This window comes from Peromyscus maniculatus, chromosome 5, assembly GCF_049852395.1.
Source record: "Peromyscus maniculatus bairdii isolate BWxNUB_F1_BW_parent chromosome 5, HU_Pman_BW_mat_3.1, whole genome shotgun sequence".
In the NCBI taxonomy this organism is placed as follows: domain Eukaryota; kingdom Metazoa; phylum Chordata; class Mammalia; order Rodentia; family Cricetidae; genus Peromyscus; species Peromyscus maniculatus.
This window is the reverse complement of record NC_134856.1, coordinates 104034112-104048504: the sequence shown is the minus strand read 5'-3', so window position 1 is coordinate 104048504 and position 14393 is coordinate 104034112. Positions and strand designations below refer to the sequence as shown.

The 14393-nt window shown below is 48.7% G+C and overlaps 1 protein-coding gene and 1 non-coding gene across 2 annotated transcripts; both read right to left on the bottom strand.

The window, feature by feature from the left end:
- Positions 1-2892: 2892 nt before the first annotated feature.
- Positions 2893-7611, bottom strand: Pom121l2 (POM121 transmembrane nucleoporin like 2). Its single transcript, XM_006988856.4, has one exon. The coding sequence runs from the start codon at positions 7252-7254 to the stop codon at positions 4321-4323; it is 2934 nt and encodes a 977-aa protein (XP_006988918.1). The 5' UTR covers positions 7255-7611; the 3' UTR covers positions 2893-4320.
- A 5705-nt stretch (positions 7612-13316) lies between these two features.
- Positions 13317-13388, bottom strand: Trnam-cau (transfer RNA methionine (anticodon CAU)). Its single transcript has one exon. It is a non-coding gene; the product is annotated as a tRNA-Met (tRNA).
- Between the last annotated feature and the right edge of the window lie 1005 nt (positions 13389-14393).

Below are 14393 nucleotides of genomic sequence, written 5' to 3'. Positions count from 1 at the left end.
TATGAATTTTTACCATAAGTTCTTCCAGGCTCAGCTGGCATCTTGTTGCTCCTTGAACGGGGCGGGGGGGGGGGGGGGGCTAGCATCTCTTCTGACTCTACCCTTCTTCATCTCCATCTTCATGTGAACGTACTGCCTAACCTTATTCTGTCTCGCCATTGGCCAAACAGCTTTATTTATGAACCAAAGAGAGCAACACATACTCACAACGTACCAAAAGACATCCCCCATCACATACGTCTGTGTACCGTGTCCATGCCTGGTGCCTGTGTAGGCCAGAAGAAGCCAGTCGATCCTCTCAAAGTGGATCAGACTCCATGGACGTTTCTGAGCCATTATGTGGGTGCTGAGAATCAAATCTGGGTCCTCTGGAAGAGCAGCCAGTGCTCTTAAATGCTGAGCCATCTCTCCAGGCCCCAAATTTCCCTTTTTAAAGCGGGCTATCAGTCAAGCTGCCTAACACAGAAAATAATAAAACCTAAGTGAACCTGGAAAGGGATGGCATCCCATGTTCTTTTCCTTAGCCTGTCTAAGTCACTGTAATTGGAAAAAAAAATATTTTAAACTTTTTATGGCATTTCATTTATCTTATAAGTGCTAATGTGGGCCTGTGGAGGACAATTATTGGGAGGAAGGTGCTTTGTTTTGAGACAGGGTCTGATTAGTTCTGACTGTCCAGGAACTCGCTCTGTAGATCAGGCTGGCCTCAAACTCACAGAGATCGGCCCACCTCTCTGTGTGCTGGGATTAAAGGCGTGCGACACTATACTTAGTAGTTTTCTCCTTTAACATGTGGGCCTTGTGGACTGGGTTCTTGGCAGCAAGTGCCTTTACCCACTGAGTCATCATGCCAGCCCCTGCGCTCTTCTTCCAGAAGAATTCTTCTAGTTTTCTGGTGATCTCTTGTCTCCAAACGCTATGCCTTTCTTAAACTCAATTGAAGCCTTTGGGAAATCAGATCCAGGAGATTCAAGAGCCAATTCTTTTTCATCTCCCACCACCTTTGGGTCCTCCACCCCCCACCACCACCCACACACAGACAGGGTTTCTTTGTGCAGCAGCTCCAGCTGTCCTGGATGGAACTCGCTTTGTAGATCAGGCTGGCCTTGAACTCAGAGATCTGCCTGTCTCTGCCTCCCAAGTGCTAGGATTAAAGGCGTGTGCCACCACAGCCCAGCTGAGCCAATTCTTTTTACCTTATTCTATGTTTCCCTGAGGGAACCCAGTATGCTCCAGCTGAAAGAAAGAAATGGAGAAGTGATGTATGATTGATATCAGTCTGTACTTCTAACTCATGGCTACAGGCACTGTCGTGTAAGAGGGTGGGTTGGACTCTGAGAGATGGGAATGAGTTTGGAGTCTGATATCAGAGTGTTTCCCGCTGCTGGAGGTTCATGCTTTGCCCTGGGGACATCTAAAAAGCCCTAACACTCGAAAGAAAACAATCCGTACTCTAAAGGACCAAGGAGGAAATCCCAATTAGAGCCTTTCCCAAATTCTGCTCTATATCCTTTCCTCCAAGTGGACTTTTTCTTTTTCTCTCTCTTTTTTCCCCTTTGAGACAGGGTTTCAAATATCCCAGGCCCAGGAGGATGACCTTGAACTTCTGATCTTCCTGGCTCCACTGGGCAGTGCTGGAATTACTGGTGTATGCTACTACTATGTGTAGTCTGGAAGTGCTGGGGATAAAACCCAGGGCTTCACACATGCTGGGGAAACACTCTACTGACTCTTACACCCCCAGTCCCCCATCTCACATTGGTAATGTGTTTCTGTTAACTCAGAAAGTCTCTTACACAACCCCAGGTCCCCAGTCTTTTCCTATTTTAGTCTCTCTTCACACGACAGCCAGAGTCATCTAAACGCCGAGTCTAGACCTGCTTCTATGCTGCTCAGTCTAGTCACAGCGACCCGGTGTAAAGATGCTGTCCACACTGTGTCTCGTGGCTTGCAGTCATGTCCACCACCTGCTTCTGCTCACCATAGTCATACCTGACTTTTTGGAAGTGACGTCAGTACATCTTAGTGACCTTCCTTTCCTGCCTGAACATATGGTTTGAGGTTGGCCTGCAATAAGATTATCCATTTGATGACAACATGTACTGTCGGGCAGAATTCAAGTCTCAAATTCTGGTCAAAGTATTCCTCTGTTCACTCCCATTTCTAGGCTCTTGTCCCTTGTGTTAGGATCATTGGCTAGTTAACAAGTCCCCACTAAATGGTGATTCTCTTAAGTAGGAACTGTTCTTGACCACTGAATGACCAGTACAAAGGGCTGTGCGTGGGCATACGACTATCCCTAGACACTGCAAAGAACAGTAGCTCGTGTCTAATGCTTTCCTTCTGTCGCCATTCAATTAGATAGCCATCTTGGGGATGTCTTTGAAAGTTGAAACTGGGCCATTGAGATGATTCAGCGGATCCAGGCACTTGTAGCACAGCCTGGTGATGGGAGCTCAGTCCCTGAAACCTGGAACCCACGTGGTGGAGGGAGGGAAGAAGCTCCCCTGACCTTCACACATGTGCCATGGCACACATGCCCGGGCATACATCATGCAGTAATAACATTAAAAAAATCTATTAAAGTTGAAACAGGACTGAGGATGCAACTAAATGGCAGGGCACTAGCCTAACATTTGTAAAGTCCTGGTTCAAACCCCAATATCTCACATATACACAAATAAGTAAACAAACAAATAAATAAATACCAACCAGCACAGATATTTAGAGCCAGGTATTTCTAACTTGGGTGATTGGAGGGTGAGAAATAAGCACACTCTACAGTCACGAGGGCTTAAATCTAGTCTTTGCTGAGGGACTTCGGGCAATTTTGCTAACATTTTTCTGCTCTGGTATCTCTATGAGCTTGACAGTAATTCCTGTATCATAGACTTTTTTTTTCAACAATGTATTTTTATTTTATCATTCAATTTAAGATTATTTTTTCCAATTAGACTTTCTCCGAGGTATCTGTAAAATAGGAAATATGTAAAGAATGTACCCAAAGACTCATGTATGCCTCAGTGTGTGAGGCTGTTGTTGTTAAGAGGCGCTAAGGAAGACGCCCAGCTCCTGCACGCCCCTGCTGCTGTTTGCAGCTGGAGTCGGTGTAGGTACCTGCTGTTCTCCCTTCCGGATGCCTTGTTGTTTGGCCTAAGGGCTTCATGTCCTGATGGTTCCCTCTGACAAAGATGTGAATACAGAAAGGGTTGATTTGATGAGGCACAAATAAAAAGAAATAGAAATGAAATGTAAGCTTTGGTTTCCCTACTTGGGCATTTTGCAGTTCCTATCATGGTCTATGATGTAGAGACAAGACAAGGGCTTCAGCATCCCGGCCATCTCCTCTGCCTTTCTGCTTCCAGAGATACCATCCTTCAAGGTCAAACTGCTGCTGTGCATTTGGGGTGAGTCTGCCCTTGCAGCCCTGAAACAGTGCTGTTTGACTGGTCGCATCAGCCAAGCTGTGATGGATCTATGCAATTGAAATTTGGTTTTGCCAACTTCCCACCACTCACACAGAAACCAACAGAATAAGAAGAGCAAGTCTCCATGAACACCAAGTGGAGGCAGCAAGTAGAGAAGTTGGTAGATAGGAAAGAGGGATTGGCCTACTACGATCCTGGAGGGAACCGGCCAAGAACCTCCCTTTCCCAGACTGGGGATGACCTTTCAGGTCTGATAGGCAGAATCTTCACTAGTTAGTCTTGTACATTAAATTGACCAAAAGAAGGATGGGGCTAAGCCATTGCCAATGTGGGGGAGGACGGGGGCAACTTTAAAAAGCGGTGCAAATAGCGGCACACAAGAGGATCTTCAGAGATGCCCTGCACTCCCAAGAATAGACTGAACGCAAATCAGATCACACACAAACACCCCCAAGAAACCAGAGGAACAAGCAGTAAGAACTGAAAACTTACTGTCTCTATGGGATTAGACAGCCAAGCTCTTCTTAGAGCCCTAATAAAGGAAGGCTGGGGTGTAAGATCAACCTATCTCCTCCTGAAGATGCTTGTTACCTTCTTGCCATGGTCATTCCCCAAATGGGAGGCTGTGCCCTTGTGGAGCTCACAGTTGTACAGGGAGGTGAGGGTGGGGAACGGAATCAGAGTTTCTACTCTGCTCCAGGAGCTTTAGTCCCACGCAGCCCCGTTCCCTACCAACACTGGACGACACATTAGTGGCCTATCTTCTTGGAAGATTTAGATGAGGACACACAGAGGGGACACCTACAGCTTTCACTTTTGATCTGGGATATGTTTGGTGTAGAGAACTGGAAGAGACTGGGGCTCTTCATTGCAGTCGGACAGGGAGCGTGGACTATTTCTTGTAAGTGTGATATCTTCGGGGGCGCCCTGGCTCCCGATTCCTTGGAGTTTTTGATTTTGTACCAATACAGAATGAAGGTGCCCATGGTCTGACAGGATCTCTCCCCACAGAACCCTGCACAGTTGGAGAGGACATCCCAAAGCCAAGACTGCTACCTGCCTTAGTGGCTTCAGGTATAGGGGTACTCTGAGCAAAGGGGACCAGAGAGGGGGCCCCAGACACAGTCTTTCTTGCAGTGACACTGACCAGAGGTGTCATCTGGCTAGGAAGGCTCTGCATGCTCTGGTTCCAGCACTGTACAAAGGGAGCTAGGGTGCCTGGGGTCTCACTCTGTCTTACACAAGACATGCTCCTTTGTGGGGCAGCCACAATGACCTCAGGCTCCCCACAGTCCATCGGGGTCACCAGTCCTCCAAAAGCAAAGGGTCTCGGGGCTGTGCTACCAAACACTGAGCTGTAGGCCCCGCTCTGGTGGTTCTGTCTGACACCCCCAAGGGTGGTTGAGCTAGCTTCACTGAGTGGAAAACCAGCTAGAGTGCTGCCCAAACCTGGCTGGATGCTGGCAGAAGTGTGGGTAATGGAGGCTGAAGATGTCAACCCCCCAGAAGCTGGCAGTGTGGGCTTGCTGAGGGCCATTTGAGCAGGAGGCAGCGTCTGGGTTGGGGACACGACTGAGTTCCCTGGAAGGAAGGAGGGACTGAAGCTTGGGACGGGAGCTAGTTGAAGAGAACATTGCTTCTGCCTCTCTGTGGCCCCGGGTGAAGCCTGGGAAGGACTGCTTTGGGATGGTGGCAAAGGTGACTTTGGGCTTGACCCTAGAGATGTTGTGAGTGCTGAAGCCACAGTGGAGACGCTCGAGGTCCCTGTGCGCTTGTTTGTGGGCGATAAGCCTGAAGCTGGCGGAGGTCTGCTCGCCCCCTTCAGCTTAGCGGTGCTTCTGAGAGGGGAGATCTGGATGGCACTAGTGAGGACCTGGCTGAAGATGGTGACTGTGTGCACCGTGGGGACCGCGGGGTGTTGGCATGGGAAAATTAAACCGGTGGCCGAGGAAAAGCCCTGGGAAGTGCCAAGCAGCAAAGTGTGGCAAGAGGGGACAGAGTAAGAGTGGCCCGTGGTGCTGGTCACTATGTTCACGTCCGCACCAGGGTCTCTGGATGTGCTGGCTGCAACGGCAGATGTAACCATAGAGGGGGCTGTGGCTAGGCCATGGAAGAGATGGGTAGAAGCAGAAATCAGTGAAGGAGGAGAGGCCTGCTGGGGGCACACAGGAGCTGTCATGGGCATAGTTTTAAGTGGTTCTATACTTCCAAAGATAGGCTTGTGGGTGGGCCTTAAGATGCTCGGAGCTGTGGAAAGAGAAGAAGAGCTTGATGATGCTCCAGCCGTGACAGAAATTCTGGAATATGAGCAGTCTCTCACCTCACTATTGTGTACAGGCCCCAGAACAGGTCTTAATGCCGGGTGAGCAGACGCCTCCACGGGAAGTACAGATGCGGGAAGATGGAGAATCGGGCTACTCACCACCCTAAGCAGAGTGTTTTGTGTGGTAGGTGCGGCGGGGATAATGACAGATGAGTGTGGGGGTGCTGCAGACCTGTGAGCCTGAGGGACTGAAGACAGCCAGCTGGAATCAGTGACTGGTGATGGGGGAGAACTTGGAGACCCCGGGATGGAAGCAGTTGAGGGGTCTGAGTCTGAGGAGATGCCTTGAAGGTGCTCTAACTGTGAGCATCCATGTGGAACAGGCATGTTCTCTGAGCTTCTCAGCTGGGGACTCCTGTGGGTACCGACTACGCTCTCAGAAGGAGGCGGACTGAGAGACAAGGGAGGCTGAATACTAGCCCTGGCCTCAGGAATGGAGTCTGTGGCGGTCCCAGTTGTGGCGTCTGTGGTTTGGTTGCACGGCCCAGTTTGGCTCTCTAAGGTCAGGTCCTCTTCAGTGGCAACACAGCCTTGCTGGCAAGGTGTGGTCAGCAGGTCCCTAGGAGCCGATTGCAGTGGAGGAGTCTCCCAGTTCGGCTGCCCGGAGCTGCTGGGTGTGACTAAGGGGAGAGAATTAGGACTTTCCCCTGTCTTTTTCAGTGGCCAGTCTGGAGTCTGGACTGACGTCCTGGAGAAATGTCTTTTCCAAGACTCTGAGAGACACCTGGAAGAACTGTACGAGCTGGTAATAGCGTTTCTTGTAGTGCTGGGGGGCCCGCGCGTGCATACGCTAGCCAAGAGGGCCACGGAGGAACAGCTGGGCCTCTTTCGTTTGTGATCTGAGCTCTGGGCGTGGAGGCTCCTTTTCAGAGACCCAGGCCTGGCCACAAACGAAACGGTGGCCCCGCTTTTCAACAGGGGCTTAAAGGCGGACCACGGGCTGGCGGGATTCCTTTGGCCGTCCGAGCCGGCAGGGGACAGCGGCTCTCCCCACCTGGCTCTGCCCTTCCTGCACTCGAGGAGGGCCTGCAGCACGGGGTCCCTTCCACCCCCGCCTGGTGGCTCCTCCTCCGAGGGTCCCGCAGAGTTCACCGCCTTTGCGGCCGAGAACGAGGGCCGTGGCCTCCGCTCCGGCGGCGAGATCTTGACTGTCACCGGACTCCAGGTGGCCCTCGGGTGCCGAAGGGACCAGATATTCCGCTTGAGGTAGCTTTCCCACCAGTCCGAAGGAAGCGAGCCCATGATGGGGTTCTGCGGCCTCTTCATGGGAAAGCGCCTCCAGGCCTCGCTGACGAAGGCGGCGGGATTGGCGGGGTCCCAGTCGGGCGGCTTGCGGGCCGGCCTGTGCCGCCGGGCGGGCTGGGCGCGCTGGACGTGCTGCACCCGGTGGACCTGGTAGAGGGGCCTGGCCGGTCGGCGGGGGGCGGGCTTCTCCCGGGCGTCTGCGCGCCCCTGGGCTGGCGACCGCGGCGACGAGCCCGCTTTGCCCAGGTAGCTGCCCATGCGGAGAGGCGCGGGTGGGCCGTCACTTCCAGCCCGCTTTCGGCTGGAGGTCGGCGGAGATGGCCGAATCCAAGCATCCGCGGCTCGAGTGACGGTTGGGCCACGGGTGCAAGAAACGCGCGAGGGGGCCAGGGAGCTGGGGACACGCGAGCCTCGGCAACCGTGTCAGCCCGCCCTGGGATCCGCCGCGGTCTGAGCGCGGTACCGGCTTTTTCCGGGGCGACGTGGGCCGAGCTCAACCGGGCTCGGTGTCCAGGACCCGGCCAGCACCCGGCCCCGGCCCTGGAAGCGCATCCGTCCGCGTGCCAGTTCCCCACACTCTGAGCTGGGAGCGGCTCTGGGCGATTTGAATCCTACAGAGCATTTGGGGAGGGCAGGGGCGGGTGGGCTCGAGATGCCTACGACACAATAGCACGGATGGAACTGTGCAGGCAGGCCGCAGGGCATTGTGAGCTGTCCATGGGAAAGGCAGCAGCCGACCTTGCAGACGGAGGCGGTAGCTCTCGGTTCCATCAGTGCCTCCCGGGTAGCCTAACCCAGGTTTGTAACCTTGATGTTAAGCTGAACCCTGGCAGGAACCGGACTGTTAGAAGACACTTAATGCTCCTCTTCGCTATCAAACCTTTTTTCACTTTCAGGATTAGTGTGTTGAGCAGGGAAAAGCTAGAGAATGTTTCACTCTACACTCCTGTACTGGCCAATGGCATGGATTTGCCATCAAAGAACTCTGCCAGGCCAGGTAGGAGCTGGAACCTTACCTTTCACCAAAGACAAAACAAGTAAACACGCCCCAAAACCAGCTAACCAACCACCCCCACTACACACACAAAGTTACTAGAGGATATTCAGAAAATATAGAAATTATAAACATCTGTATACCTAACAATAGAGCATCGACAAATATTACACAGTTCTAGAAGATCACACTGAGATGCCACGAGTCATGAGTCCAATCATGATGTGTCTCCAAGAAGCGGTTGCGTAGAGAAACTGGGTAAGGGTGACTGAGGCATAGGTTGTATTTATGGCGAAACCTGGCTACGCACAACTGTCAGAGCTCGTTACAGCTACAATTGTGGAATTCTGTTTCTATGAAAGAGCGTGGGTAAATCCACAGAAACGGCTGTGGTCACTTAAGGCTGGGGCAAAAACAAAATGGATTAATAGAAAGGCCAGAGATGTATCGGCTAACTGGGGTGGACTGTGTGGTGGGGGTGTTTTTGTTGTTGTTTTTTAAGTAGTAAAATCTGACTGATGGGATTTTTGTTTTTCTTTCAAAACATGACATTGCTATGTAGCTAAGACTGGCCTGGAACTTGTGATGATCTTGCCTCAAGCTCACAAATGGTGGGATAATAAGTGTGCACCATTACACTCAGCTGCACCGAAACTTCTTTAACCCCTTATAATAGGGGGTTGAAATTACATTGTTTAACGTGAAAATGTGGGAATTTTATGGTTTTCATTTTGTTCTCAATTTCTAATCCCATTCTGGTTAAAAATCAATAACTAAGAGAATGTGCAGTGTGAATAAATAGATATATATAAAAAATCAACCAGTGTAATCAAACTGAGTGCCCAGAAAAAGAATCAAATATTTGTGGGAAAAGATGGTACCAGACAGTAGTGAGAACCCAGGCCATCTTTCCAATAAATACTATTGTATCCTTTGAACACTTCCCAGGGGAAGAATAAAGCAGGTCCTTTATTTTACATAAACAAAAATCAGTGTGTAAAAGATGAAACAAATCTTGCAGAAATTAACATGAAAGAGTATCTTCCTGTCACAGAGCAGGCAGGCAACAGTTCCTTAAACAGGATACTGAATATGCTAACCAAAAAGGAAAATACTGAGACTTTGAAAATAATTCTGTTAGGTTACATTTAAAAATAATATTCACAAGACATTAAAGAAGGTTGAAAGTGAAACTAGAGAGTGGGGTGAGTTTTAGCTGAAACCAGTTTCTTGTTAACGATCTATGCAGAGCACTTAGAAATGGTACTCAGTAGAGGGGGCCCTATAGGAAAAGCACAGCACTTGGGAGAAAACTGTCCAGATCGTCAGCAGACAAGAAAAGGCCCTCAGCTTCACTCTTAATCAAGGACATGCATATTAAACACACTGCACCACCACCATATACCCGGGAAAACGGCAAAATTCAAACAAGTGTAAGTTAAACTAGGCTTAGTGCCACGTGCCTGTAATCTTAGAACAGGCAGAAAGGTCAGACATTTAAGACCATCCTTCTGGCTTATCTTCTAGAAAACCAATGTTAACAAACATAACTCCAGTTTCCAGGGGATCTGATATCCTCTTCTGGCTTCTGCGGGCTCATCTGAGGTGGTAGACACACAGACACAAAATCATCCAGGCAAGATACCCATACACAGAACAGTAAATTTTTTGAAAGATCATTCTTGGTGCACTAGCCTGGGCTACATGAGACCTGTCTTAAAAGAACCGAAAGCAAAGTAACAATACAACGAAAAAATTAAAGTTGTGAGAGACACTTGGAAGCCTGTGTAGTATCTCTTAAGGCTGGGCCTATTTCCAGCAGTGGCAGAGGCAGAGAGACACAACCAAGTCCACAGTTCCCTCTCAGAGGCCTCCATTAGGGCAAAGCTGGATCTTTGGCTTTACCATAGAAAAGAATTTCAGGATAGGCCAGTATGAAGCCGAATTAGAGCTGAAAGGTCTTGGAAGTAGGTTTCAAGGGGACACTGAGGCAGATTGTTGGGGCTAAAAAGTGTAATGGAAGAGCTATTAATTCTATGGACAGAGAATAGCATAGTAGGAGTTCTGGGGAGAAGCAGTCCCACTGGGGAGTCAGGGTCCCTTATAAACTAAAAGGCTGGTGATGTGATGCTAGGTCAGACTGCTGCTCAAGCTTCAGTGTCTGTATGAGCTCTCCTCTCACAGATACCAATAGGCACCCCATCGACAGGTAGATCTCTATGAGTTCAGGCCAGCCTGGTCTACATAGTGAGTCACAACCCAGCCTGGTCTACATAGTGAGTTCCAGGCCACTGTTAGATGTTATCTTTGAATCTCTAGCTAACAGACTTCCAGGTACCTGGAAGGGGTGTTAGTTGCAACACATTCTTGCTCCCCTTCTCCTTCCCTGCCTCTGGCTGGGGAATCAAGTCTGGCTGCACAGTCCCTGGAGAGCTGTAAGATCCTACCCAAGTCACATATATTCAAGCCTTAACTCTGGTTTACTGCTATTTAAATTTTTATTTTTTGTTGATTTTTGTTTGTTTATTTGGTTTTGTTTTGTGGGGTTTTTTTGGTTTTTTTTTCTTTGTTTGTTTTTTTTTTTTTTGTTTTTTTGAGTCAGAGTGTCACTGTGCAATCCTGGCTGGGCTGGAACTTGCTGTGGAGACCAGTCTGGCCTCAAGTCAGAGGAGATCCACCCGCCTCTGTCTCCCAATAGCTAGGATAAATGGCATATGCCAGGCAGCATGCTTGGCTATTTCCACATTTTTATTTGAAAATATTTCTGTATAAACGTAATTGTGTGGTGGTGGCACATGCCTTTAACCCCAGCACTCAAGAGGCAGATGCAGGCAGATCTCTGAGTTCAAGGCCAGCCTGATCTACAGGGTGAGTTCTAGAACAGACAGGGCTACAAAGAAAAACCCTGTCTCAGAAAAAAAAAAAAAGACAAAGAACAACAACAGAAGGAAATAAGGGAGGGAGGGAGGGAGGGAGGGAGGGAGGGAGGGAGGGAGGAAGGAAGGAAGGAAGGAAGGAAGGAAGGAAGGAAGGAAGGAAGGAAGGAAGGAAGGAAGGAAGGAAGGAAGGAAGAAAAGCAATTCTATCTCTGTTGGCAACCTTCACAGCAAATGTTCCTTTTGCTGGAAAGCATGATTCTCAGCTGGTAGAGGCTTCAGACTCCAGAGAGGGACTCCTTTGTCGCCCCACTTCATAGTTTTCCCTTAAGTTATCAGAGAGCTCAGCTTCCCCACGGGAAGCAGGAAAGTGTACAAGGGCAGGAACACCAGCAGGTACCAATCGTCATTCCACTTTGCTTTAGAGGTTATCTCCCAGATCTGGCCCCGGCCACCAATGTTCCACTTCTCTTTCACACACAAAACACACCATCTTCCAGGAACGCTAAAGGTTTCAGAAACAACCTTTTAAATCACATTCAGGTGGTCACGGGACACTTAAGTGTACAATTCCTTCAATATTCGTTGTCAGAAGTAGAAACTTATTGCATAAAGAAGGAATCCAGGACACCTGGGCATGAGTTTGAACCTCTGAATACCAAAGTCAGTTTGGAGCCCTACCGAGGAAAACACATGGTTCCTATAAGAGACCTAGAAATATGTGCAGCAAATACCATGGTGGCTGGGTAATACAGCAAATGCATTCTTGGATTCAGGAAAAACAGCTAAGGAGGTAACTGAAATTCCACAGGATTTGGTATTTATTTTGTAAGCTATTACTCTGTTTACTGGAAGCCCAAGAAACCATGTTCACAAGAACTGTAAATGTCATCTGCTACGCCCACAGCTGTGACACCTGTGTAGCTGTAGCAAAGCATGCCGCTGTGCTGGAGTCCGGCAGCTGAAGGGCTGAGGTTGAAGCTTCCTGGAGCGGGGCCTCAGGCAGTTTCCCCCGCAATCAACAGTCGTCATGCAGCCTGAGGATCTCAGGGCGACAGTCCTTGTTTGCACTAATCATGCTTTTTCTCTGTATGTCTTTTCTGTGTCGGGGGGCGTTGGTGGACAGCCTCTAGGTGGACCCCTGAGAGTGGAAATTACCTAGAGTCGCTCCCATATACGGGAAGCTATGATGAAGTTGGGAATAGATGAGTGAATCATGAAGGAAAGAAACAACTTTGGAGTGATTTGTCTTTTATGGAAAGGCTAGCCAGGACTAGAAAGCCTTGGTGCCTTTATAGTAAGGAAGAAAGACAGCAGATCATAGAAAATATGAAGCCAGCCCTAAGATATTGGTATAGAAGGGTATATGACAACTGGAAGGATAAGTGGATATATAGGAGTGAGGAAAAAATAAATGAAATTATACAAAAGTATATAGAGGGTGAGTTAAACCCTGGCTGGTAAAAATCTGGTTCTCACAGATGTGGTCTTTGGCGCGAGACAGATTTCACAAAATTCTGAGATCATGCCCTTAAGCAACAACCGCAATGAACTCCAAGCTGTGGAAGTGATACACAGAAATAGATACTGATGTACTTTGTTATTGTCTCTTGCACTACACAGAAATAGATACTGATGTATTTTGTTATTGTTTTTTGCTGATTCTAAGTAATTGTAAAAGTTAAAAGTCTGATGTAACCCCCTGCCAAGTTCCTTGACTGTAAAAGAATATAAGCACTGATTTTGCACAAGTAAATCTGCAGCAGCACATCAACACATTGTGTGTCTGTCTGTCATTTTCCTCGCCGATTCCTGACTTCTCCTCGAGCCTTCTCCCTGGTTCTCCCGCAGTGGTGGTCTCCCTCTGGGTGGTCTGCGGCAGTCATCAAAATGCTTTGTATCTACCTACAGTTTTGTAAGTGGTCATGTTCACAAGAAGGTGCCAAGTGATTGTCTCCAGTATATCCTTATAAGATCCTCAATATGTGCCTGTCCATGGAGCACCCAAAAAGGACATTTTTGATGACAACAAAAAACAAAGATGAGAAATGGAAAGCAACTAGTTGAGAACAATAAAGCTGTTTTTGTTTGTTGTTTTCAGATACAATTTTAAAAAAAAAAAAAAAAGCAAGCCGTTAAAAAGAAAGGTATCACAAAAATACATGTAATGTGCTATCTCTTTCTGGATGAACATTGGTTGAATGAATGTTTGGGATTTATTTTGCTGGACACTAGAAAGGAAAGAAACTACATACACAGTATGTGGGGGCAGCTCAGATGACTTCTGAAACTTTCCTGTAGAATGTTGCTGTTGCTAAGAGACAGGGAGGAGCGACACCACGAAACTGGAAGGGCTCAAAATAGTGATTTTTAGGGCTGGTTGGTTGTACAAGTCTGAGTTTTCCCGGTCCTTCTGTATGACGGGTTTGTGCTAAAAAAAAAAAAAACCATAGCAGAGGATGGTTTCGATCCATCGACCTCTGGGTTATGGGCCCAGCACGCTTCCGCTGCGCCACTCTGCTGACACACTAAGAAGGCCTCTATTTTACTCTCTAATGGCCAACATCACTTTTCTCGTTTTCTGGCGTCCTAACCTCATTTCTGGCGTTCTGGTTTCATCTCTTTTGCTGTGATAGTTTCTTCCGAGTCTCTCCACCGCACAGACTCGAAACCCATCGTTGAATGGTGCAAGGCGCGCCGGGTACGGAGTCACTTTTCAGTTTACATTTGGTTTCACGGGCACAGGGTTTCCAAAACAAACAAAACAGATTCCCGATTCAAATGCGAACGTGGCTAGGGCAATTTCAATCGTATTCCGTGTGGGGTAGTTTCGACAAAGACAAAGAAATAAGGTAACCAGCTTCCTCTTGCTTTGGCTTCTGTCGGGGACCAGGGCTTTCAGGAAGGCTGTGGATCCCAGGTCTTTCTTGAATCCAGTCACGCGTTTCCAGAGCCGTGCAAACCTTGGTCTCTAGAGGTGGGAGGCAGCCTGTTGCCATTAAGCTGCTTTATATTTTATTTTATTTTTATGTATTGTTTTAGTTTGTTCTGCGGTGCTTCTCCAGGCTCACATTAAAATCGGCTTCTGCTCCGCCAGTAGTGAAGCCCCAAGAACTCCGACTCCGCCCCGTGCGGCCGCCCCACTGCGGTGAGCGAGCGCCCCCTGGCGGACCCACATAAACGCACTGGTCTTTTTGTAGCCCCTGGAGGTTCTTTCCTGGGCAATCTCTCCTGGAAGCCTGGGCCTTCTTGCTGTTAGGATGGCTGATCTTCCTCTCTGGGGAAGATTTCCTCAAGCCAACACTAGACAGCATGAGTTTGAATTCCGACATGTCGGTCAAACTTGGGAGAAGAGGCCAGAGACAGGGACGCAGGCAGACAGGAAGGCGGTCTGGGTCTCTGGAGTTGTTCTGAACCCCAAGACAGCCTTGTTATCATCTTATATCCTCTCATCTCTGACATCTTAAGAGAATTCTTCAAATTTAGTCACACAGAGGCAAATCTCGGGATTGGAGAGATGGCTCAGC

Excerpts from the sequence above, each read along its gene's own strand:
- Pom121l2 (XM_006988856.4), bottom strand. The coding sequence starts at position 7,254 with ATGGGCAGCTACCTGGGCAAAGCGGGCTCGTCGCCGCGGTCGCCAGCC.